The sequence below is a fragment of the Strix uralensis genome, chromosome 1 (assembly GCF_047716275.1).
Source record: "Strix uralensis isolate ZFMK-TIS-50842 chromosome 1, bStrUra1, whole genome shotgun sequence".
In the NCBI taxonomy this organism is placed as follows: Eukaryota; Metazoa; Chordata; class Aves; order Strigiformes; family Strigidae; genus Strix; species Strix uralensis.
In genome coordinates, this window is record NC_133972.1 from 117,099,719 (window position 1) to 117,126,666 (window position 26,948).

Sequence of the window (26,948 nt, forward strand, 5' to 3'; positions counted from 1 at the left end):
TCATGCGTGCAGCCTGTGTACATACCAACACAATGGACTGAAGTACCACACTAGACAAAAGATGCAGATAATGCCAAGGTAGGTTTTCTGACCTCAGGCTGTAAGAGGGAATTTAGGGATGACTATGTCCATGCTAGTAATTAAACCTTATGTCTAGAAGAGCACAAGCAAAGTCAGAAATATGCTTCGTTTCAAGAAGTGCTGCTGTTGAAGAAAAAGATTATCTGTTTTCTCACATCAGGAGTTGAACCTGTGGACAACACAAATAACTTTTTTTTTAATTACTCCACCTAATACCAGGATAGGTGCCTCAGGAGTTGGTTGAAACCCTTCTCCAAGATAGAGTAACTGCAAAGAAAAAGAACTCGAGGTGTATCTTTTCCATGTACATTAGCTCAAATATAAAATCAATTTTCTTTGGCCAAGCTCACATCCCTTGTGTTTGCTTTCTGAGAACCTGCATAATCAAGTTTTATTAGCCCGAATGTTTGCATAGAGACCAATTTAGGCCTTCACACTTAAGTATATCAGAAGTGGTGTATTTTATCAGGGAAAGAAGACTGACAGACAAACCAAGATAAAGTACTGGCTGAGGGCAGGGTTCCCTTAAATCCTTGGTTTACTTCCTACCGAAGAACTCAGTGAATCAAAGTACAACCCTTCCAGCTAGAGCCACCCATGCATGCACAAGCTGTTATTTTGTGTGAATGTAATGGCACAAAATTCAACTCTGGAACCTTCCAATAAACCTGAAGGTAGTTATTTATTTCTAACAACAATGCCTTGAGCAAACTGTGTGTGACCTAAAAAAAGAATTGGATGTTCTTGTTTTGCCCTTTTTCTCCCCTTTCAAAAGTGCCTAGTTCTGCTTGTCTACTTCTCTGCTCTAAAACTACCACCTTTTGCTGACAGTGTCTAAGCACTCTAAGTATCCCTGCGCCTTATTTCTAACCACTGCAACTAATTTTGCCCAGTCAACTGAATAGCTGACATTTGAGTAACCAAAACTAAGGTAACTCAACTCTTACTTTATCAAAACAATGGATGGACATCACCAGACTGGGAGTGCCCAACATCCCCCAACGATGACTGATGTTCTGCAAAGGTCTTCAACCTCACTGCCATCCGTGGGCATGTGTTAGATTTCCAAGCAAAAAATAACTTCTGTGGCTTTTCTGGGATTGCCGGAGCAGCCACCAATTAGCACATGGTATGGTCTGTAGTGAAGAAAGGGGGCTTGTAATACAGAAACCATTTCATCAGCATTAGGGTGAAGTCAACCCACTTACATATATAACACCACACAGGTGGTTACAACCTGTAACTCCTCCTCGTGGTATGACATTAGTCAAAAGGAAATTTTATACCTCTTCATTGCCAAATAAATTCATTTACTAAATTTATGAAGTTAATTATGTGAATCTAGACATAATCACTGTAGTTCAAAGTAAGTTAAAGTTAACCAAAGGTTTAAGATTTATCATCATAAACAACACCAACGTGCTGAAATCTAGATAAGTCAAATGGGGACACAGCTAAATAAAATTAACTTTTCAAATTAAATACTATTTTTTGAAATGAAACTTGAAAGAAATATTAAATCAGAAGACAGGGAAAACAATAACCTACCAGTTTTATGATACTAATGTCGAAGAAATATATGAAGGTCATTAAGGAAAAAATATGATTGACAGCCATGCAACAGTTCCCCCTTGAAGAGTTACATAAATATCTTTGTAGTTAGTCATAAAGAACAGTTCAGATCTTTGCTTATGATACATTTACCACTGTCAGACCACAAGGTCTGACCTCCGGCTTGGTCACAGATTTGTATTTGTTACAAATATCACATGATGTACCAACATGACACTTAGAAGAAGTGCAGATACATGGAGAATATTGTAAGAATATTAAAATGGTCTGAAAAGAAGGCCCTCATCCTCATTTCCGTGAAGGAACAGTACCCTGGTAATTTAAAAGGGCATTAAAGATCAAAGAAAAAGCAACTTTCAGGCCTAATGTAAATAAAATATTTGCCTTTGTGTCTTTCTACTACCTCCATTTCCAGCCAAATATTTCTCCCACAGTAATAAAGAAAATTAGGTTAAGTTTTAAAAATACAGAAGCTCTGTACTGTAGCCAAATTAAACTATTCCAAAATATACTGTATTTGTAACTCACTCAGCAGTCAGCAAGTTGAGCTGCTGCCTTTATAATTTACTAATAATGCTTTTCAGTATTTTAAGTCATCCACCCAACTTGTAGTCCAATGATATTTTTAACATACGTTGGGATTTTTTTGGTTTTGCCTTTTTTTGTTGTTGTTGTTGCCTTTTTTTTAAGCAAAGAAATTAGTAGTGACCTACTGATAATGTTTTTCCTTCACTATCAAGTAAAATATCAGGATTTAGCTGATGGTGTGGGATGCTCTCTCCCAAAGCCAGTGTAATGAAAATGCTGCAGATGTTTCAAAATCCCACAGTAAGCACGTATATCAGCATTATGCTTCTTCCTTTTCTTCCCTTACCAATTAAAGATGACCATGGGCAGGTTCTGAGAGAAATGCCATCTGCTCCTGCTGAGCCAAAAAGACAGCACCCTTACAGTATTTTCTAAGAGTACATAAGAAAACATATGTGTGTATCAGAATTGTACTTCTAACCTAGTCTCATATGTTCTGTCAGTTGCAAGGCAGATATGACCCCATCACTCTGAGTAAGGTCCATCCAATGCTAGCACAAAAATGTTCTTCTGGGTAAAGCAACTACCATTGTTATACAATATATAAACACACGTATGCAGCAAAGACACAGCAACTTTTAAATCTTTAAAGGAATGATGGCGGGGCAGATAAAAGTTGGGTGTATTTTTAGTATCTTCTTTCTGTTAAGATTACACTTCACCATTTTAAATCATCAATACTTGCGAGAAAAAGGCTGTTTGATCCGATCAATGACACGGATATTCCTGAGTTTCAAGTTCTCCTCTAAGACTAAAGGCTTGTAAATGTGGGTAAGTCACTTAGCTGTTACATTTTCAGGTAGATCATGAAATGGAAAGAGCACAGATACACTCATGGGATATGTAAGTATCAAATACCATTTCATAAAGTGTCTTGAAGGTGAAGAATTATGCAACTGTTATATTTACTACCATGATAAATAATCTCGGAATAAAGAAAAAGCAAGCCAGTTAGAAGATATGGAGAAAGATGCACAGGAAAAAGACCCAATAATCTTCCTTTAAGCTTTTAGGAAAAAAGGTGGTAGGATTCAGTTTTATGTCTCAGGACAGTAAAATTCATTCTAGATCATTTTTTTCCCCCGCGTGTGTTTTGGTTTTGGACATAACACAAGACTTAACATTCTTCTCCTTGTCAAAGCCTGTAGATAGGCATAATTATTTTTAAAGGAAAGCACAGTACCATTAATACTATAATTCAGTGTCTTCCTTTTTTGCCTGGTCCTTTCAGCACTGTTTTCCAAAGCAGGACTGGGAGACACGTTGACCTTTACTGATCAGTAAAGTAAGTTTTACATACATTTATTTTAAATACATGTCATTATTCTATTTTCTTGGTCTGATGTCTTATTTCAGTGTATTAATAGATATCATAAACAGTCAGCCTGGACTTTTCAGCAAGCATCTCAGATCTGTACCATGGAGGTGGTGGTGGGTGAGGGCAGAGGGGAAATCCACAGATAACAATTTAGGACAACTTTCTAGGTGGTTTTTTTGTGTACAACCACTGTTTTCATTTCTAGCCACTCTGGATTGTGAGCAAATGCCCAAGTTTTGGTAAATTCAGTCCACGTATGTAATTTTCTCTCACTTCCATGTGCTGATGAATCATTACTGGATCCTTCTCTTTCCCAAACATAGTCTGGAAAGAGGGGAAAGAAACTATGACCCACAGCACCAAAATTCCCCATTGTGGCAGAAGTGCGACAAGTCCTCTATAGCAACATGGTCTGCTTACTCTGCTTCAGCCTTGGCACCAAGAGCAGAGAGGACAGAAAAACAAAACACTGAGTGCTACAACAGACTTGTGGCATTGCTGCTGACCATACTGCCAATTAGACAAATCATAACACACTAGAGCGTGTTCTCTGAAAACCCTAAATCACATAGCAACTGTAAGAGTACACATTTTCGCAATAGCATTTCACATGAAATGTGTATTTTTGGTCAAAGTCTAATTCAGAGCTGGGTTATTACCGAGGACAGCTGAGTTTTGTAGCCCTGGCATGTTAATGGACTATTTCCTGATTAATCTGTTTTCATCAATGTACTATGTATTTATCATTTGCACCTCACAATCTACTACACATCTCTTTTCAAACACTTCCAATCAGATGAACCTGTTTAAGGATTATGACTGTGTTACGCACACATGTACTACCCCACTTGATGTATATGAAGGAAAGAATACCAAATGTACTACTATTTTTAATGGAATACTGCTTATCATTTTTTCCACCCTGAAAAGAGATTAGTAATGCAGGTATGCATCTGGTTAGGTAAAAATCTTAGAAGCTTTAATGGAATGTGAAAACACAGAGCAATTTCAGCACTGTCTGGGTCTCAGAATTTAAAACAAAGCATTTTTCTTAGGCTCAACATTTTTTAAAATTAATAGTTTCAATTGAAATGATTTTATGTAAATCATTTTGAATGGAATAAAGATACTTAAAATTATTTAATTTGTTTTTTCATACTCTTCTTTATTAGCTGTTAAATATCTGAGGCAGAATATTTAGTTGGATAATAATCACAAACTATGATAAAACAATCAGTTTGCTAAACATGCTCAGCCTATACAGAGAATGAAAATGTTAATTACTGCATTGCAAAACTCCCAGATCTTGCTAATATATATTTTCTAACTTGTTATAGATTATTACATTCTGGCTATTAATTCAATAAAAATAAATACTTACTACTGTGCACAGTCAATCAGTTGATATTCATTTGACCTCTCGAAGCATGCCTTTACGCCTTCATCATCCCAGAGCTTTTTTGCGTGTTCAAAGAATTCCTGAAATTGGAAATGCAACAAATAAGAGAACATTTCTCAACCCTTTCACTCCCCAATTTATGTGTTGCTTCTTCCCCCCAACCTTCATGCTTTATACTTCTGCAGAGTGATAGACTACACCTTTAAAGAAGAAAAGCAATAAACATTAGCAAAATTGCAGTAAAATATATGGCCGCTGACAGTTTCCAGTACATGATACGTAATGAAGACTGTCTTCAAAATTCATGCCAGTCCATATTTACACACAATTTACTGTAAGTATGAAAGTTACCTAGAAGCATGTTCACTTAATTTTTAACTCAATTTATGCTTCTATGATGGAAAAGGCAAAAAAGTGATGCAAAAAGCTGCTCAGTTTATAAACATTAGCTTCCCAGAGAAAGAACCAGTTTGTAACTTTAAAAAGATTGTGTAATTTTTCCTGAAAAACACAACTTTCCACTGCTTGGTATTTTCTCATGCAATATAATAATTTGATTGCAAGACTTCCAGAGTCTTTGCTCAACACCACTTCCTCCAAGCAGCTGCCTGGCACAATGTGCTTTTCCTAGCAGCTATGCCAGGCAACCCAATCCAGAAATATCTGCCAGCAAGCTTATTTCAGAATTATTTGAAAGAGGAATCAAAGCTGTCCTTGGTGACGGTGAAGCCCTAGCTCTGTTGTATAAAACGCACACATGTAGAGCAGTAGGTCCAACCCTGCCTGCTGGCGTCTGCTCCTCCAGAACACCCTGCTGTAGAGCCTCACATGCTCCAGCTTGTTTTAAAGCTGGGAGTCCGTTTTATGTTATATCATTACTGGTAAGTCAAATCGTAACTGAGTTTTTCCAGCTACAGCTTTCTAAATCAAATGAAGAATGGTTGGACAAATTAGTATTTCCTTTATTATATGACTGAGTCTTTCCTCCCTCAAACCAAATTGTTAAAGTAGTACGTCAACTTAAACACAGAAGTTGTTTGTCATCTCTTAACACCTCAACACTGCTACTAAATAATCAGAGTCCTTTTGGTCAGTCATAAATTTGCGAAACCTAGCAAATTGCTTTTCCACAATTCAATTTGGCTCTGCGTAAAATGGGTGTAATATCACTATTCACTTCATGATCCTGCCAAAATGTTGCATAAATATCTGAATTCTGAAACTTTCTGAAGTTGTTTGCCAGTCCCTCCCCACACCTTTTCAGGATTAAAAGCTTCTCTCATAAGACAAAGTTTGTAGTGAAAGATCTTGGCAGCACAGTGAATTCACTTCTGCTCTGTATGGGTTTCCCAACCTTGCATGCCACCCCTGTGAGGTGCCCCAAAAGGTGATACTTCTGCTCTTCAGCAACTGTCTGTGACCTGCTGGTGATGTTTTCAGGGAGAGGCAAAACACAAGACAAGATTTTCAGAACAAACTAGTACCGAAAATTATTTAGTTAAGCTTTGACCATGGCTACAGTAGTCCTGAATAACCCCTGAAATACTTTTTTTCTTTCAACTATATTGTGCACAATGTAGAGAGAGAAAATTCCATTCTTTAAGACGTTTTCAAAACTTTAGAGAAAAGAAATTAAAGCAGGTGCGAAAACCCCATCATAGAAAGTCTTAGAAGAATAGAGGAAGAAACACTAGAGATTGGCAAATGCTTATACTGCCCTTGAAATTTACTTCTTCACTGTGAGGATGTGTTTATTTTCTCTTTGTTATTTTAATGACTTATGTAACAATTGTTTGAAACACTGCCGATCCACCTTTTGAAGTTATGCTATGGCTATTATAAACTCTCTGCTCCTACAGCAGAAGGAAAGCAAAAACAAGCTCAGGAAAGGACAAGATATCAAACTAAGTAAGTAGAAGGAGAAAGCGGACACAAATAACAAGGAGCATGACTACAAGAAAAATGAAGAACTGAAAAAGCCAAAATTATAAATACTAGAAAACACGGAACATTCCTCTAACTTGAAGCTTATGCTTGATAAGATAGGTAGGGCATCAGCTGAATGCATCTAACTTGCTGGCATCTTTGTCCAAAGAAAGGCAGGGCCTTCTCAATGGAAAGAGCGAGCTCTGGATAAGCATCAGGGTCCGGACGTAAAAGGACCCAGCTCTCCCACCTGCTTCAATCGGTGCAGTGTACGATCCCAGCCCTCCCTTCTGCAGGTGCTCGCTGCTGAAGGTGCATGGCCTGAGCGCAGTGTGGCTGCCTTCCCCTCCTTGCCTTCGGTGGGTGGGAATTCCCACCTGCCTGGAAAGCCATCTCTGAGGGGAACCTACATCTGAAAAATGGCTCCATTCAGCCCCACACAGCCTACGGGAAGGGGATGAGAAGAGAATGATGTCGGAGTGAAAGCATCCTTTCCTCCGGGGTGGGATGGATTGAGCGATGGCTGCAGATGTAAATAAATAAGTAAATAAATAAAATTACATAGCTACAGTAGTTTCTAACTTCCCTTCTGTTTTTACATCCTCTGCATGAGTTTTATTTACTCTTAAAAATCTCTTCTGGAAAAGAGGCAATCTTTTCAGCTCAGCTTCTGAGACCCTACAAATATGTTGTAAATACAGGGTTTCCATATTATATGCTTCAAATATTTCCACCTGACCATTATATCTCAAAGCAGTCTATTTAAAAACGACTTCCAGACTTCTAGTCCAAAGCAAATCCTATAAAACGGAGCAAATATACCTACCTCATTAAAATGTACCGATCTACTGCAGAGGAGTACACTTGCCTGCAAATTGCCTCCCACACAGCTACCCGATCCTTCTTTCCCAGGTGACTAAAGCCTTCCAGAAAAATCCTGCTTCATTGCAAGACACCAAGTACCATGATCCAACTTTTCACACTTGTTTTTAACCCCTTTCTTGTCTGCTTCAAGTTCTTCAGTATTTTTTCTCCTCAACTGCTGAACGCTCCCATCACACACAGTCAAGCACACAGGAGGATCCTGCTCACACATGCCAAACATGTCTGGATCCCGACCTACTCTCCATTGCAAGGACACCATCCAGATAGCAGTCACCACATTACCTTCAACCTCTGCAACCAAGCCCCTTTTGCCTGACTGGCCTTCTAGCAACTGCTCCCCGATCCCCAATCCCCATGACTCATTCCTATAGACCCCAATGCCTGTCACCTCCTCCTCCTGTGGTCACATCATGGCCACCTTGTTGGCAAGCAGGCACTGGTGAGCTAATGAAGGTGTGGGCTTTGGGCTAAGCCGGCCCTGCAGCACCTGCTCTTGGGGCTGCAGTATTCTCGGGGTGGTAGCCACATTTGGCAATGTCCATCACGGGGAAGAGCCAGGGTAATTCAAAGGACAGAGAATTAGGATTTGTTCTGGCTGATAAAGGAAGATGGTCTAAAACTTTTCAGTTAATGTTTGTGAGGGGCAGGGAACTACATACAAAACATTACCTTAGGTCAGTACAACACAAATAAGGTTTTAAGAGAAAGTTGTGACTTTAGCAGTTTACGTTCTGAGATAGCCAAACTAAGATTCTCTTAAGGGTCTGACTTCTGGAAAGTGGCTATTCAGAAGTTCTTAAAAGTCATGAGCCAAGTCCTTTAAGAAACCTCAACTGGGACACAAGAAAACAGGGACATGGAAAATCACTAGGGGCATCTCACGCACTTGGTTTGCAAGCACATGCAGCTGACCTCTATCGGATCAGTCACTGAAATCTACTAAAAATATTTAGTATGCTGAAGAGAACCAGGAATAATGTACTATGTCTGAAAGCAGAAAAACACCTACATCATGACACGTCTATGAACACCAAACAAAACAGAGCTGTTTCATCCAAACTCTTCCTTAGGGACAAAGGCATACAAATATTTGCACCTATTAATATATAAATAAAACTATTAATATCTTTTTTGATGTAATATTTTAATTAGAGCATTAGAGAAGTAAATGATGATGCCTCAGGTCTCACAAGTTATAGGTCTCAGGAATTACAGGTACTTTTTACTTTACACACATTAATTTACACCAGTTACCTAAAAATTTATAGGACCATTAGACCATACAATACCAAAATTTTGATATGATCAAAATGAAGATGTGACACACAACATCTCAAATATTTACTAATATAAAATTATCCGGAAATTTTCCACTTTTTCCAAGACAATCCGAAAAAATCAGCCCCGCATTCCCGAGCTTCCTTTTCACTAGCAGATAATTTTTGTTATACTTAGATATTCATGCATCACCTAAAAATCATGCAGTGATGTAAGCAGGTTATGATTCCTTTTTTTTTCAGAACAAAGTAAGTTAGGATGTACATAAATATAGAAACACCCTGAGCTGATATCACTGATGTAAACAGTATTGTATTTTTACTACATTTTATAAAGGTCTTGTAGAAATATTTTTACTCATCTATCCCAAGGTAACATTTTTAGATTGAAAAAAAAGGAGGGAATATATTCCTATACAAAACATTCCAAGAAACCAATACAGATAACAAATGCAGATGCACTACAGCTAAGTCTCAAAGCACTGTTTTTCAACTTTGTCCTACTAGAAGTTACAGAATGTTCTTGAAATTTAATTTTCCTTATTTTGGAAATAAACTTATTTATTGGTGGGTTACCTTAGAAACCTCCCCCCCTTATAACTCCTCCAAAAAATTTTCAAGTAGCTAAAAAATGGACTTGTTTCACTTTTCAGCTGTCTAAATTGGGAATAAATATTAGTGATGATTAAACAATGACATATCTTCACAAACAAATCTTTATGTATTTTGGAAACAGAACTTTTCATCTAATTGCTTTACAAACCACAAAAGTTCATGTTAGGTAAGGAACACAATTTTTATTCTATTAAGATTCCTTTCTGTCTTCCTTCCAGATGGAGTGTACATTTAATAGCTATCCTGATGTCACCTTTGAGTCTCCCAGAAACTGGGATGTGGAAGACTCCACTGTATTTTTTATTCTGCATATTTCATCTGTTAATGTACTGTAAGCCTGGAAACAGCTGCTTAGATCAATGTGAAATAAGATAGCTCTCCCTCAATCTAAAATTCACTCTGTTATTCTCCCAAACTGTGAGACAATTTCTCATCTAAAACACAGATTAAACCTGTCTGATTAGCCTGACAACCATTTAAAGAAGTGGCAAACGTTACACATTTTCATAGTTCTGCCACAGTGGGTGTGAAATGAAGTCGTCACTTCTATTCTGAATTTCAGTTACTACTTCTTCTCTCATGTACTTAACCAAACAAAAAGTAATCACACAATGCATTAAAAATTCCCATCCTAACACCTCCTAAACTCTCAACAATGACTGAAGAACAAAATGATCCACACAATTCATATAGGAAGGGAGGTATGTGCCTCCCTATAGAGCAGGGTGTACTTCCCAATGCACAGGGCAGGGGGTATATAAGCAGTCCCAGTCTCCCATCCACACAACTATGGAAAAGTTTTGTGGAATGAAAGAGTGACAACTGATGGGTAACACCGTAATACCATAAGGATGACACCCAGTGGAGTCAAGTTAAGGCTGCATAAGCAAACTACCTTCATGGTTTTCTAAATGTGACATGTTTGGCTCCACAATCCAAACAATATCCCTTTAAGTATCCTTTTCTGTGTACCACATCTGAGCTCAAAACTGAACTGGATCGATCAGTCTGCAGCCCAAGCTGCTGAGCATGGCAGCAATAGAAAGCAGCAGGATGCTGTGCTGTTACAGGGCAGGATGGGAAGCAACATAGTCTGGGAGAAATGACTAGGAGGAAAGACTCTAACGTAGCACTTTCTCCACTTCCCAGTGAGCTGTGAGGAAGCCTTTTTCCCTGCAGTGCCCGGGGGATGACCAGAGGGACAGCATCCTGGGCAGCGGGAAGCTCGGCTGAGCTCCCCCCTCACAGTCCAGAAAACTTCGTGGCTGCTGGGGGTGTCAGGGAGGCTGCTGCTGCACTGGCTGCTACAGATGCCACAAATCCAATTAGCATATCGGTATTCTGTTGGGTTTTATAGCATAAACCATGTAAAGTAACAGAAGAATAGCAATTTTAAAAGGTTTATATTTCAGCCAAGTAAAACCTGGAATTTTACAGGATAAAGCAAAAGCTACTTTTGCAGCTCCAGGACTCTCTTGCAAGCCCTCTACAATCTCTACTTGCTGCAAACAGATCTCAGATACTCAGATTAAGATTAGGGTAATTTAAATTTAAGAGTTCCACTCCTGTATCCGTTAGGTTCTATTTTTTTTCTTGATGCTCATTTTCTCATTAATTCAAGACTTGTGCACTTGGAAACTGAGAAAAACCTTCCCAGCATTGCTGTTGTGACTGGGTTCTGCTTTAAATTTAACTTTCTCTACAACATAACTTCTAAGGAGGAAGGGAAAAAAAACCAACAGAGAAAAATCTCTGTGTTTCTAAATGTAATGAACAATATAATCATTAGAGAGCTACAAATCTGGTCAAAAGAAGAAAACCACTTTTCCCTGTGGAGACTACTGACACATCCCAGTACACTGGGTTTCTCTACAGTCCACCATCATGCTTACCCTGTATAAGCATCTCTGAACCTCCAAATAGGATGGTACTGATATACATGATAGTTTCTTCAACTTTCAAAGACTTTAAATCACATATGATTATCTCACTATAAGATATACATGGCAGCTCAACATAATATAATCCAACAGCTAAGATTTTTTAGTATGTAGCAAAGAATAAATGATCTGCTTTTGGTTTAAGAAGGTATGGTAATACTATAAGTAATGTATAATAAAAGTGATAATGCAAAATTGCTTAGCGAATAAACTCGGAATAACACCTGGGGCTTCAGGGTGAATGATGAGAATAAAAAAAGGTACTTTTACATTATGTAGTAAATCAGGTAGGCAGTAGGGAGACGAATTTAACTCATACAAACAAACTTTTATTGCAATCTTTTGCATAGTATTTATTTTCCAATGTCCGCGCTTTTCTCTGCAGTGCAAGACACAGGGTCTTGTAGAAAAAAAAATTAATTTAAAAAGCTATCTGCATAGGCAATCTTAATTTTGAGAGCCTGACGTTAATCTTAACCCAGTGTTTAACTGAGGCGGTTGTAAACTGATGTTACAAGAAACACAGAACAGACGGTGAGTGACAATTTGTCCCAGTGCCTCCAGTTAGTACTGGTTTGCTTGTGCCAAGTGTAGCAACTCATTTTCTATTAAAAATACTCTTCACCCCCAAACATCTACTGGGTGCAACTGTAAACTGTAGGAACAAAAATTTTTAAACGGACTTAATGCAGAAATTATGGGGTAAAGTACCAGGTAAGACACCCAAGAGAGAAGGAAGCCTGCTCAGTTACCTCTTCCACAAACAAGTACAGTCTCTTGATAATCAGTCTCTTGTTTATGAGACAAAAGTGTCCCCTATGGCTCAGCCAGCTTCACTTCTTAATCCTTTATGAAATGTTCTGCCTAACAAGGGAGCTGTTTTGCCGTAGGTATACAAAATGCAGCTGCTCAAACTCCTAATGCCCGCAACAAAGACAAGCAAACAGAGTTACAATTTAAAAACAAAAGCAGAATACATGACTTGAATTTTTCCAACAGCAGTGGCGTCAAAACCTTCATTAGCACCCAAGCAATAGCATGAGAAACACTGAAACCATGTAGGAGTGGGCAACTGGCATGCAAGGACCATGCTTAACAGTAGGGTTCAGATGTTTCTAAAGCATCAGTACTTACATTAGATTAATTATACAGAAACCTTTAGGAAAAGTACAACCTCCACCCCCTGCAAGGTGTTTTCTGTTGTAATTTGTGGGTGTGCAATAATCAATGCAATCACTTTGCTAGTTAGTGACTCATTCTGATAGGCAAAGAAGCAGTTTGGCTTCTAACCCTCCTCCGAAACCTAACTTTGGATCTATCAAAGAGAGTTACAGAATAATACATCCAGATCTGCCTTCTCTCCCTGTTCATTGGACTTGTTTTGCCTTTTTTAGGCTGGAGGCAACAGCCCTGAAGCACGATCAGACTGCACTAAGTGTAACTTCAGTTCATTAGAACTGAAATGGGAGGATGGTAAAAACCACCTTCACAGAACACTCTTGTATTGGGGCATCTTATGTTCCAAGAAAACAAAACTAGTTTATTAACTCCTAGGAGAATCTTTTCCAACTTGGAAATGTAAGGTAAGAAGTTGGGGAAACAAACAGCATTTATAAATGTATAAAAGCGCCACCTTCCCATAGCTGCCACATGCCATCACATCTAGACAAAATGTATGAATTGTGGAGCTCATTGACAGTGTTCAAAAACCAGCAGTGCAACCAGCACACTACATTCTACATCCCTTTCTTAAACTATTTTTGTGACTTGACTTTTAAGCTCTTACTCTACACTACATTTCCAAGAAGTGTGTACAGTTATGGTATCAGCCTGATTGCCTTAGCAGTTCTATTTCTGCCTGCTAGAAACATGTTCCATATGCCATCTTAATTTACAGAAATCAACAGGTTCACTTTCGTAGACCACAGAACTCATCTACAAAGTCTGAGAAATATATTAATACATTTTTCAAACTCTTATGGGCAAAACACTGAAATAAGGTCTGCAAGTTCTTTAGATCATACTAGCAAAACTAGAAATAAAAACATGATTTTTGGGGCCAGCATGGTGGATAACATAGGCTTTGAAGATAAAAATGCATTATAAGTCAAAGAGCAGTTCCATGCTTTTTCTTCACTACTTATTAAATAGTGGCTTTTTTTTTTTTTTTTTTTGTCTGAGCTAGACAATGAAGCTTTTATCATACTTAAAACAAAAACCTCTGGTTCAATCTTCTAGTTTCCATTTTAACTGTGTATTTCAACTTTCAGTCTGCCATCACAATTTCTTGGAACGCTGCTGCCTACCTGCTATTTTGAGGGGGCCATCAAACTCTCTACTAAGGAAAGCAGGAGAAATAATTTAAGCAAATTACTTAGTGTATGTAATGCCTAAAAACCATGTTGCACTGAGGATGCAAAGCTCATGAACATTCTTTTCCTTGAAAGTATTCTGATTTTGTCTATGTTAGGACTTCTCCCTGAATGCACATAAAGTCCTTAATTTTTTAAAAAAAGGCCTCTCAAATTATGTGTGAAAGTAATTACAGGTGTGTTACACAATCCTGCAACATTGCTGCCCTTTGCTTTTCTGCAGCACTTGTGAAAAGAAAAAGGTAATTATTGTAATTCCCTCAAGGAGAATTTTTTGGGAACAACAGATGATGACAAAGCATGAGATAAATCTGCAAGTGCTGAAGAACCCACAAAACTTCTTGGTACTGACCAAATAGAAGAATCAGAAATATGTCATGACTTTACAAAATTTGGTAGCAAGTTGTTTATCCATGTGATCAAGACGCTGATTACACAGTTGTCTTTGTAGAGCGCTGAGCTTTCAAACTGGAAAAATTACTCAAAACCACAGAATCTGGGTGTCACCTGTACTGGGAGGTGTTTGCTTGCTGTTTGCTTATCAAAAGCAATAATGGCACTGTAAAGTGTACGGATTCTGTACGTCAAAATTTGAATCTTCATCTAATTAGGCAAGACTAGACAGAGCAGAGTCCATTCAGAGTAGAGGACAGAAAATCAACCCACAGCAGTTTTGTTACTACTTCTGGTTCTGCAATCACTTAACTCCTGGGCCTCTGTGTAACAAATGGCAACAAACATCATACTTCATTTTCTTATAAGTCAATATAACGTCCCGCCAGTGAATATGTACAAGCCACTCTGCAATCCCTGATGAAGGGACTGTTATGGAAGTGAGAAGTACTGCTGTAAGATATGTATTATAAATTGGTAAACTTCAGGCATTGCACGGCAGGAAATATTATCAAGATTTTTTTTTTTAAAACACAAGCCAATAATAATAACTTACATGCTGTAACATGGCAGAGCTGGACCTGAATCCCCTACAATTTTAAATAGAGTAGTATTGTATCAGATCACATGTTTTATTAGCCGTATAGTAAGGCAGTTGTCTTCTTCCATGCTACAAGACACTTTGACACAAACCAGTACAAAAAAACTGAGATCCTCTGGTGAATTATTATTTCACTGAGCAGTGAAAATCACACAGTTAATTCTTGCCCACTGCTTTGAAGACATAAAGCTAAATGGGCCCTTTGTCACTTTCTGACAGTGAGAACTTGACACCCTATGCAAGTTACTCCTGCGGTGCTCTCAGCCCTTCTTACAAGTCTGCCTCGGTTTTCATGACTGAGATGGTGGGGATACCCTCAACAAAGTCAGACCGGTGGAGTACAAAGCTGAGGGACATGGCTCTCCCGCGTCCCCAGGCAGCTCTCCTGTCCCTGCCCACAGGGAACCCCTGCCGCTTCTGTAAATACAGTTTCATAGTGACGACAACTGTCGAGTGAGCTGAAAAAACAAGCCTGCAGCTTACAATTCTTCCAGTACAGAAAGTTTCTACTACTCACAGCTTCAACTGTTTTCCTTAAACCAGTTTTGAAGGTCATATATCAAGGAACCATTTCATGCTCTAGTATGCACTTTATTATTTGTAAGTGATTTCCTACCAGACAAGTGGTTTGCAAGGATCAAGAACTCTCATTTCCTCTTATAGATTTGATTCGGAAATAAATGTGGGCAACACCATGCGACAACAGGCAGCATCCACAACTTAAGCAACTCTCATAATTAAATCAGAAAGTAAAGGAGAAGTCAGCCCTCTGCTGCCAAATCTATTTAGCCTTCTACTCCTCTGCACAAATTTTATCTAAATTCTTCAACTTTATCTCTCTTTTTTGACACTTTCTCCTGTCCTCATCCATGTGCAAAAACCAGACTAGCTTCCACACAGTAACTTATTCTGAAATACTTACAATAGTAGGAAAAGGAAATACAAGTCTTTATTATATCTCTGTCACTAAACTAAATTGAGTTTCAGTGAACAAATTTTTGGAAATTAACAACCACAAATGTAGATACAAACATATGAATAAGGATTCCAAAGGAAAAACTTTTTTGTCTTTTCTATCTGATGGTTGTTGCCTTTAAGACCTATTCTGGGAAAAGACTGTGGATACAACTGCAGGAACTAGTAATTTTGACTATGTGAAAGTAATATACTTTAAAGGAACCCCATTGTTTGAAGGCATGTGCTCACAACTTTTATAGATGCAGAACTACTGTATCTTATTATTCAGTAAGACTAAGGTGTCTTAATAAAGCTCTGAAAAACAGCACATATTCTTAAGTAAATCTTGGCCACATTTTATATAATTTTTAATATTCTCTAGTGCCAGCCCCCATGAATCTAGTGCTGACGAGCCCCAGAAATTTCAGACTGCTTCAGAAGAAATTTAGCTAGTGACTTCAGAAAAGTAAGATTTTAACTCCTAGTGTTAAGTTCTTAATTTCCATTCTGCAAAGTATGTCATTTTAAAGAACTGAGATGATAACATCCTATTATGTGTAATATAGAAAGAATGTATATACGGTAACAAATGAAATGGCTGATGCATCAGAACCTAAGTATTTTTTATTAGCCCATAAACATTCTTGCAACTCAGAAACTGCCTGGAAGTCAACAGGAATCTGTATCTGTAGGAATAGAAATCTCTGTCTTTATTTACATACATGACCAAAGAACAACTTGTGGATGGGAAATTCTGTTGGAATTTCAGAGATGGAAGCTGTTAAGTGGGTCCAGCTTATTGGGATGCAGACATTTCCAGGGTATCTGAAAAAACTACTTTATATAGCCTAAACTAGCTTCTTCCCTTTCTTCCTAGTCTTTTATTTACTATTCGCTGCAGGATTATTTTTCACTTCAAATGTAATCTAACATGAAAGCTGCTGATCAATATTGTAAACAGATGATTAGTGTCTTCTGACTGCCAAAGAACTGTTAATGAATCTCAATACATGATGTTGAAGCAGGGACATGAGATAAAATAATTGAATTGAGTGAAATAATAAAACCAGGTAATTCCCTCAGTTTAAAAGGCAAATATTAACAGAGCTTCTTAAACAGAAGGAAATGATTCATACTCATCTCAGAAATGGTAGGAAATGAATTTCTTTGGATTAATTAAAATCAAACTGCCACCAACTGAAGTAGTGCTTACTGAAGTAAAACACAGAGCTAGCCAGTTTGAAGTCATTGATACTGGACCCCCTCCCAACATGCAGAAACTGAGGTGAGACCACCATGCAAGTCCCCCAAGGAGCCTCCCCGCACTTTCTCTCCCAGCTTCCTTCAGATACTACTCATGCCACAGAGCCTGTCAGAGCTGCGACAGGGCCACCAGCAATCTCCATGCAAGATGGCTGGTTGTACCTGAATAAAAACAAGCCACCGGATGTTGTACCTGGCAGAAGAAAAAAGTGAACTAATTTAACTCAGTTAGATCGGGAGAGAAAACCTCCGATAGGTACGTGCAGATTGTAAGCAAGGCCTTGAAACAATGCGAAGACAATTCAGACAAGGACTTTTATTGCCTTCTGTTACAAAAACCAACCAACCAACTCTAAAATGAAACATAGAAACAACTTCTTCCAGCAGCAATCACTCTAAATTTCTAGGGAAACTCCATGCCAAAGAGTTTTTTCATCTCTCTTGCTTCCCGTGTATGACTGAAAGAGAAGATAATGGCTGGGCTACAAATGCACACAGGCTATTCCCGAGTCTTTAAATATCTCCTTGAAGGATACTAGGAGCAGTTGCATTGTACAGTATAGCCTTTAAGCAACCATAAACTTCTGAGAACTGAAGGTAGTAAATCACCAGCAGTGACTTTTCATTAAACAAACAAATACACCCAAAACTTCTCTTCCTCTCTATGTGTCCATTGATCCATTGTTTATTGATCCATAGCTTTTTTCATTTTTCAAGTTGAAATGCATTTCACTACTGAGGGAAAGAGCATTCTTTGTTATTTCCGTCAAAGACTTTTTCTGCAGTTAAACTAGAAAATGTATGTAAACATAAGAAGTGAAATTATCAGTTGTAGCGAGTCCAAACCTTAAAACTGTGAAATAGTTCAATATATCTGGAGAACATGTACATTTAAAGCAAACAATAAATTTTTAATTATAAAAAGGAAAAGCTGTTTTATTTCCAGGAAAATAAAAAAAAGGTATTGACTTGGAGAACTTGAGACTCCAACCAGTTCTTCAATCAGTCACACTGGGTGTATGACACATTTGGTTAAACACAAATGCTTTCCTCATATACAGTTGTTTCTGTTTTCAAGTTGTGGCTTTCTTATCTACCTTTTATAGATCGAGTTTTATTTTTAATGCAATACAATTTAATTAAACAAACATTTGATATACACTTCTAAGCTATTTATACAGATAACCTCATGACAGATTCAGTTTGTAAGATGAGGAAATTAACTTAAAACCTTTGCTTTCAGGATTCGCTTCCTATAGGATCATACTTTGAAACCTTATTTATGCTGCACTTAAAACAGGAATGAAATAATAAAGCCTTTTGCCTATTATCCTTTTGTTAGAGTGCTAATTTTCACATAGGTTTCTTTACAAGAAACTACAATAAAATGTGGATAAAGAGCAGAGTGATCTTCACATGAGAATAACAATCCACATAATGGAGTTTTGTGCTTTTCTATTCAAAATTAAAGGACACCTCCACATTCCCTATATAAACTATGATTTTTGTTGCTCAGAATTCATTATAAAAATATAAGTTAATTCTCTAACATATTCACTGACTTTTTAGAAACCGTCTTGAAATCTGATAGAGAATAGGCAAGTATTTTAATTAATTGGATCTTCAATGCACTGAATTTGTACAGTTTCTAGTTTCTTAATGTTTACCCACGCAGCCTAGTATTTAGCTCTGTCCTTCAGCGATGGATGGTTTCCCACACAAAATGGCTCTGCACTGAGAACATGTAGGTTGCAGACCTGCAGCAAATCTCACCAAGGTTAGAGGACTTTTTCCTTTTGCATCCTCAGGCACCCGGTGCAATGGGACCCTGATGTTAATTTGAACATTTTAATGCTTTTATTATTTAAGTACATAAACTACAACTCTTACGCAAGGCCCCAACAGCCATCAGCAATTTCAGACATCAAAGATGAGGCAAGGCTTCTCAAGTACTGACTTAGTTTCGGGATAGGCTGAAGCCTAAATGCTAGTGCTCTGTACAGGCTAATACACCTACCAGAAGGAAGCTGCGGGAACCGCCTGATTCCTCCCCAATTTCTTCTGAAGGAAAGACAGTTATTGCCACTTATTTTCAGGACAGTTTTGCACTCTGTTGAGCTCTGCAGACCAACATCTTGAAAATAGGCACTGGCTAAGTACCACTGTTTGCTCTTTATCAGTGGGTTGGCAGAACTGTCCTCTCAACACAGCCTGAGCAGGCTGCTGGTCTCCCCTGAACAATTAATAAAAACTTAGAGAAGAAGCTGGCTTCTTAAAACAGCATTTTAGTACAACAGCAGTATTAAACTTCTGTCGATTGTGACTGCCACGGACATCTATCAATATCTTATTTCTACATTTCTAGTAGAAAAAAGAGGGCAATCATACTGCCCCAGTTGATCAACAATAGCTACAGAATCCAGCACACATAAAGATAAAATGTAGGTGTGCAAGGAAACCTTAAAATAGCATAAATAAACATAGTTGTCTATTGTCAATAACTGATCTATGATCACATCTGTTTATTATACACTTGTAAATTACAAATCAATGCTGATAGTCCCTTAACGCACAATTACCGTCTGGTTCATTACTAGATATGCTTCTAATGGTACAAGCTGGTAAACTGAAAGAGAATACTGAAAAGATTATTAATTATCAAGAGAATACTGAAAAGCGGTTTTCCCTTTAGAAGCAAGAAACAAGATGAACAAGACAAACATATCTGCTTCTACTGAAGTAAACTGGCTAGCAGGATTCAAGAGACATTTCAGTTTTTTGGTAAAGCAACAGGCAGCCTGAATATATATTTCTGTATTTGCCATGTTTCAATGCTATAAATTATAAAGGCTCTTTCTAAAATAGATGCCAAAGATTAGACAGCTAACTGAACTGACTTAATATAGTTCATCAGAAATGTTAAGTGGCTCCTGTTAACTGACTTCAGCTAAGTTGAATGAACTAAACATTTCCAAAAGGAAAACTGCATTAAGTTCCTATAAAGACTGTAGACAACAGAACCGCAACAGAAAAATTTCATACTTTTACTGAGAAAAAGAACTACAAAGATATGATGGAATATCATTAAATTAATGCAATCTTTGAAATAAAATAGATATCTTTGTTAGGTAACAGCCACAAGAAGAGAGTTTTTATGTATTAAAAAACCCAAGAATTTCTATAGCAAAGCTGTAAACAGGTGGGGGTTTTTTTGCTTGGTGGCAGAAATGACTTGTATATCATGAAGTCTTGATAAAATAATTACAATGTATCTGATTGGTGTGTGAGAAATTCATACCTGTGAAATAGCAGCAGTGTAAGAGCAAAAACCTAGTGTGAACGCAAATATTTGATAAGAGTGAGCTTCTGATAGCTTAATTGTATAATTCAAAAAGAAAGCATTATTATGATGGTGGAAAAACTCCTTTGGTCAGGATACATAGCTATGCTACCTTGGTCCATCAATACCGATACACTGGTAAGTATACATGAATTTAACTTAAAGAGATCTAAGTGGAGACAAGCCCTGAAGAAATTCAAGTGGTATCACATTTTCATATATTGTGTTTCCTGTGACTAGAACAAAACAGCTATTAAACTTTTCAGTGAAATGGTGACATCCTGTCAAGCTCCCTCATCAGTCCTACATCTTGCAATTTTTATATTTATATTGTTTATATTGTTTTTATATATGCATATGGTCCTTGTTATGTTTTAGTCCTCAAAATATATCTCTTTGCAAACATAATCCACAGTTACCAATTTTTAAATGTTATTGAACTTTTAAGTATTTGATCACTAATTTAGATCAAGAAATTCCAATGGCAACTTTAAGAATAATTAAAACATCCTTCTGTATATATAAAATTACTCTCCTTTAGCACAGTATAAATCTGGTACATTCTAAAATGCTGTCAAACCTTTGGCTTGGAAATTTTCTGTTTGCAGACTTATAGCCACATTAGCAACTCCCAAATGTAATTTACTGCTATATCACACTGTATTCCCATGTAGCAACTGTAATGATATCTGCTCCTAATGTTCTTAGCAAAACGAAAGACAAAATTTCCAGGAACTAAGTTAGAAAACCTACAGATTACCTAACATACCTCACAGAAAACAGCTGCTGTATGACCATATCATTAGATTAAGTGTCATAAAACACAGAAGTATTCACATCCATCTTCAGAGTCCTCTTGTTAAAACATTAAGAAAACCAATAGAACAAAGTGTTGATAGCTGAAAACATTTCCCTCACCTTTCTTATTTTGCTACTCATCAGACCTTAATAAGAATCTAACAGAAATAAGACACTGTTTTAAAATTAGCACATGTATCATTAACACACTTATTTGCACATCAGCATCCAATCTGCTCTTCCACAGCCAGAGTAATGAGTGTCGGCACTATCATCTTAGAAGTCTTAGAAGAAAAGTGTGCACTTTTATTTGTGGATGCACTGATCTTCCCTAATGGCTGGTAAAACAAACCTTATACCCCTTGTCTAACCCAGGGCTCCCACACTGTCATGCCAAACCATTGGGAGGCACAAGCCACAGGATGACAGAGAGGCCACTCCTGGCTTTCCCTGGAGGCACATGCTCACCCCCTGGGGTGAGTGCTCACCTGGAGTAGTTCCCTGAAAATGCTCACCCCTCCCTTTCCAAGGGCCACTGACCCAGAAGAGGCAGTGATCTGCACAGACACCCTCGCCACCTGCCTCAGAGTGGGAGCCCAGTTGAGGCCAGTGTGAGTAGGAGAGAGATCGGAACACCACAGGGATGGGGTGTCCAAGCTTGGTCTGGGCACTGACAGTGCTCACTGAAAACAGAACTTAATGCATATGAACAGACTATGTTTTACTTGATTCAGAGCCAAAACCTTTAACAGAGATAAATCAAATACAGCACTAAATAATGAGATAACTGATCCCATTCTCTTTGGCTTTACAAAACAACTTGGACTCCTAGGATGTATGAAAAAAACCCCGAAACTCTTTTTAGTAAATTATTTAAGTAATAAGTTCTACACTGATATCCCATGGAAAACAACAATTTTCTATTGCTTTTACTAAGTATAAACAGTAAGAAAAACTCATTTGTGCTTCCAAAATGACTCTTAGGTCACAAAGTACTTCAGTTGCAACCAAAGCATGTCATAGCTCTATACTAAATCTATACTGACTTTTTGGATGGTTAAATTTATCTGGGATTATTACCTTGCTTAAATCTCTCAGAGAGGCCAGGCAAGCATATAATGGGGTCCCAATGCATCTACGCCAGCTTGTAACTTAACTCTTTGCTGAAAAAGTTAAAGCACGTTTTTGCCTTTTCTTCAAGAGTTTTATTTTCTCTGTATTTGAGGCTTTTGTTTATAAATTATTTTTAAAAATAAGCAGTATTAGTGTTATCTGGATCACTGCAGAAATAATAAAGAAGGGAAAAGCAGTGTATGGCTACCCATTTTATTAACTATTCTATCAGTTAGCTGAAAACTATCAAATACTCTATCAGGGCAATCAGTTCCAGTGCTCCATCTTACTTTTTCATTTTCTGAACAGTTTGGACCATGCACTCTATGGATTTGCCATACCATTGTTAGGATTTTTTAAAAAATGCTTCTTGTAACACCACATCTATTTCAGTATTTAACATAAATAACAGACTGTAATAATCAAATTATGTTGCCAGAAGTACAGTACACTACTGGAAATACGTGTTCACGGGGGTGATTTAGATTGAACAATTGGCTAACTCTTTGGACAGAAATTACACAAGTCCCTGTTAGCGTATTCAACATGAGTAGGTTAAGTATACTGCTGGATTCTAGGTTATTTTTTGCAACTCAAGAACAGTACAAGTATGAACTGAGAATATTTCTGCCACATCCCTTGTCACTGACAAACTAACCCCTGAGCCCTGCTTGCAAAATGCATATGTTTCTAAGACCAACCAGCCAACCAAAACCAATACAACCCCCCCGCCCCAACCCAAAACCCAGCCAACCAAAACACAAAATTTTTGGCTTTTCAGTATGGAGAGACTTTTACACTAACATAGTGTCCCACCACAGCTGTGCTGTCTCCAGATGAGTATGAGAGGATCCTCAAGCAGATGCAAGGGTATTTGGAAGACAGACCCACATATCAAGGAATAGAAAAATTAGTAACATATTTGAGAGGCCAAAAGAAATAAGAAAAGTTAATTCTAAATAAAAAATACTAAAAATATCCTTAGAATATCACCAAACCATAGTGACTTCATTAAATCGGATTACTAGGCATCAACATTTGAATTTATTCAAGATGACTAACATACAAATTTAAAAAAGCAATTATAGCAGTTATAGCCATATAAATTATGAAAAAATATAAAACACACAGTGAATGTGAGTTTGCCTGCAAATTTCCATGCAATAACCCTAATAAACTACCTAAGCAACTTTAAAATGTAGCAATAATGGGTTTTGGAGATGATTTGGGAAAACAAGTTCTGCTTATGAAATATTTTTTATATTAAACTTTTTATATTTGAGCCAGACTCCCGAACCCACTGAAACTACAGGCAACAGGCTCATGAAAGAGAATAGTAACACTTTGACTGCAGAGTACTAGGATAAAAGTAAATAGCTATTGCCATGCATAAATCAGTTTTTCTGATCGAAATATCCCAGGGAGTGGAAGATTGCTTAACTGGGGACGAGAAGCTTCTTCCTGGCTACATGAGGAAAATGGTAGCATGCGTGACAAACAGAAACAGAAAGTAAGGCAAGCACTGCGGAGGAAAGATCCTGTCCTTTCTGGAGGAGAGGCCACCAACAAGGAGAGCAGAAGGAGAAGCAAGAACTTTACAAGCATCTGACTTCAGCTCAGCGAATCCTCTAGAAGAGAGAAGAACCTGAGGTGGGGACATGCTAACTACAATGACTGTTTTTGTCCTGGTCGGTTTTTCATTTTTTTTTTTAAAGCTAAATTACAGATTTTGCAGGTTTTTGGGAAAAACCTTCTTAGATCTACATATGTGTACTCCTTGAGAAATTGCCTGCAGAACATGACTGTACTCCAATTTATATCAGTCATGACATTCCCCTGCTTTAAAGAAGGAGAAATGTTTCAAACACTCCTCAGGAATGTGTTTAGGTTTAGGTGAATGTGTTTAGGTTTAGGTTACACAATTAAGCAGCACTGGAGTTTTACATCAGTGGCATATTTCAACCTTCAGAACATTTAATTTCTCTCATATTGCTAAAGCTCCTATGATATTGATGAGATCTAGCCTATGAATAGTTATTTAACAGATCTTTCATACCAGCTAGCAAGCAGATTCATACTATTAACTAGTATTAACTGCTGTAGCTCCACAGGCTCATCTCAGGACTAGGGATGCCAATACCATTTGTCCAATGCCCAAAGGCAGATGGACCAGGGAGAGACAAGGGACCGACCAACGTGCTTTCCATGCAGAGAGCATAAGTAAATCCATAATGGTGCTACCATAGCATGCGGAGAACCAGGTAGGCTCTGCCACAGTGCCACAGTTCAGGGCAAGAAGTCCTGCAGCTCTGCACAGGAAGGTTGCAATACACAGTGATAGTGAAGATCCAGGTGCAGATGTAGGTATATTCCTGAGCAAAAGACTCTGACCTTCCAGTCAAGCTGTAAAAAATCACTGAAGGTCTTCTCAGGTGGGGGACTCCCTCTCCTTACCATGCTAGCTCTCAAGCAAGACATAGTTCTCAACATGATTTTACTTGATGTACTGTTAAAAAGCAGCTTCCTCTAGCATGAGGAATAGTTGGGAGGGTTGGCTTTTTTTAAAAAAATTGGTTATCTATTCCACTATACAGCTGGGAGGAAAGTGAGAAGGGAGAGAGAGTTTAGAGAGAAATAAAGCATTCCAAATAATCTGAATAGGAGAAAAAAAAATATTTCTAACAGGAAATTAAGCATCCTTTAGAGGAACTTTTGAAACTTGAAGGAAAAAAGGTCAGCTTTAATAACTAATTTATTCACTTGATAAGAATTTACAACCATCACAGCTGACCCTCCAGCAATTATAAAAATGCCCTGACTGATGCTGTCTTGTGACTTCTACAGTATTTTGCAATGAAGTATTATATAAAAGAGTGATTTTTAATTATTTTTTCTGGCATTCAAAAATCTTTCCTTTCTTCATTCAATTTCTGAAATCCTAAAGACCTCTCAATCAACAAAGAGCTTTAATGTGGAAAGTATTTCACTTGAGCCGTATCAGTGTGTGCAACTCACTGTAGCAGACAGTTTAAAGAACACTGTGACAAATAATCAAATAACAAAACTAGGCTTATAAATAGGTTGAAATGGCTGTAAGACAATGAGAGTCAATATCAAAGCCCCAGACAATACATTTTGATGTACATTTCACAAAATGACAGAGAATAAATAATATAAGGAACATACTCTGATTACATATTTAAATGGGGGAGACAAATGTGCAAGTTTGATTATGATTGTTTATCTTCACATTTTAACAGTGCAAAGTGTCAAGGAGAAAATAAAAGTACAGCAAAAAACAAATGAAAACTACTCAGAATATGCTGGAGTGAATGCAGTCACTGAAAACTTGTTTCCCTCTTCCTTTGCAATTTTAACATCCAATTAACCTGGTAGAGTATGTCACAACTCTGTTTTCTTGCTGATAAGGAAAGAAGCAAATTTGCAATAGTTAGAGAGAATAAAATGAAAAAAATAAGCATTCCATGATTTCCAACATTCATCATGGAACTGCATCTTTGCTCTGTGAATCAGCCTCAGCACCTACCCTAAGCATCACCCTTATAGTAACTCAGGGAAAAGAGCTCATTGGTCCTGTGGAATTAGCATGGCTGGTAACTTGAGAAAGGGTGTTGGATCTTAGAGATTTAGCATGCGAGTTGTCTTTGTTGTTCTTCTATGGACAAGAGGCAGAAAAAAGTGCTTTTAAAGAAAGCACTCTAGTTGAGAGGGACTGAAAGGTCTACATGCATTTCTGCCTGTGACTGTTACCAGTGCTCTCTGTAAACAATCCAACAAGCCCAAACATTTAGTGTTCTTCCCTCCCTATGCTATGGGTTTCTAGAGTAAAGCTTTACTTCACCTTAGCTCACGTATTATAATGTATCTCCATTTTATCGCTTGGGCTTTAAGGTACGTTTAGACTTCGACTAAATGGACACTCCCTACTGTAATCTCCAATATCACTGAAACAATTTAAGGTAATCCTTCTTTCCGTATTTCCAATTAATCAATAAAGCAAGGAAGCAAATAAAAATCTATTGACAACCAGTTGCAGAGATTTCTTATTAAACTCTAGCAATACACTTGAATGGCTATTACCAGGTTTTTTTTTTCAGTTGAAGGTTAGTATTTATCTTCTTAACCAATGCATGTTGTACGTCTTCAAAAATAAGGAAAGATAAGAATGCATTGCAAAAGAAAAAAAACCTAGCTGATATGCAATACATAACTTTTGGTGAGAGTCACTTGAAGTTTTCCTTCTGGAAAGGTCTTGTATTCGCTTTCCAACTTGTATCATCATTAGTCAAATTAAAAAATTATTCTTGATTTTCTAACACTAAAAATAACAGAGAATGACTTTACACAATAGTCTGTGTTGCTAATCCCAAAAGCCAAAACATATCTATTATGTTTTGTCCCTACTGAAAAAATTTCATGTTTAAAATACTAATTTTAAAATATTCCATAATTATTTACCATCAAATTATTTTTCCCCTTTTCACCCACC

General features: G+C 37.5%; 1 protein-coding gene across 2 annotated transcripts in view; it reads right to left on the reverse strand.

The window, feature by feature from the left end:
- GNAL (G protein subunit alpha L) overlaps nt 1–26,948 on the reverse strand; it is a 192,516-nt gene that overhangs the window by 52,833 nt on the left and 112,735 nt on the right. For both annotated transcript variants that reach the window (XM_074878106.1, XM_074878117.1), the window contains exon 5: nt 4,941–5,038. In XM_074878106.1, the coding sequence (XP_074734207.1) occupies nt 4,941–5,038 (98 nt within the window). The remainder of the gene's footprint in view (nt 1–4,940; nt 5,039–26,948) is intronic.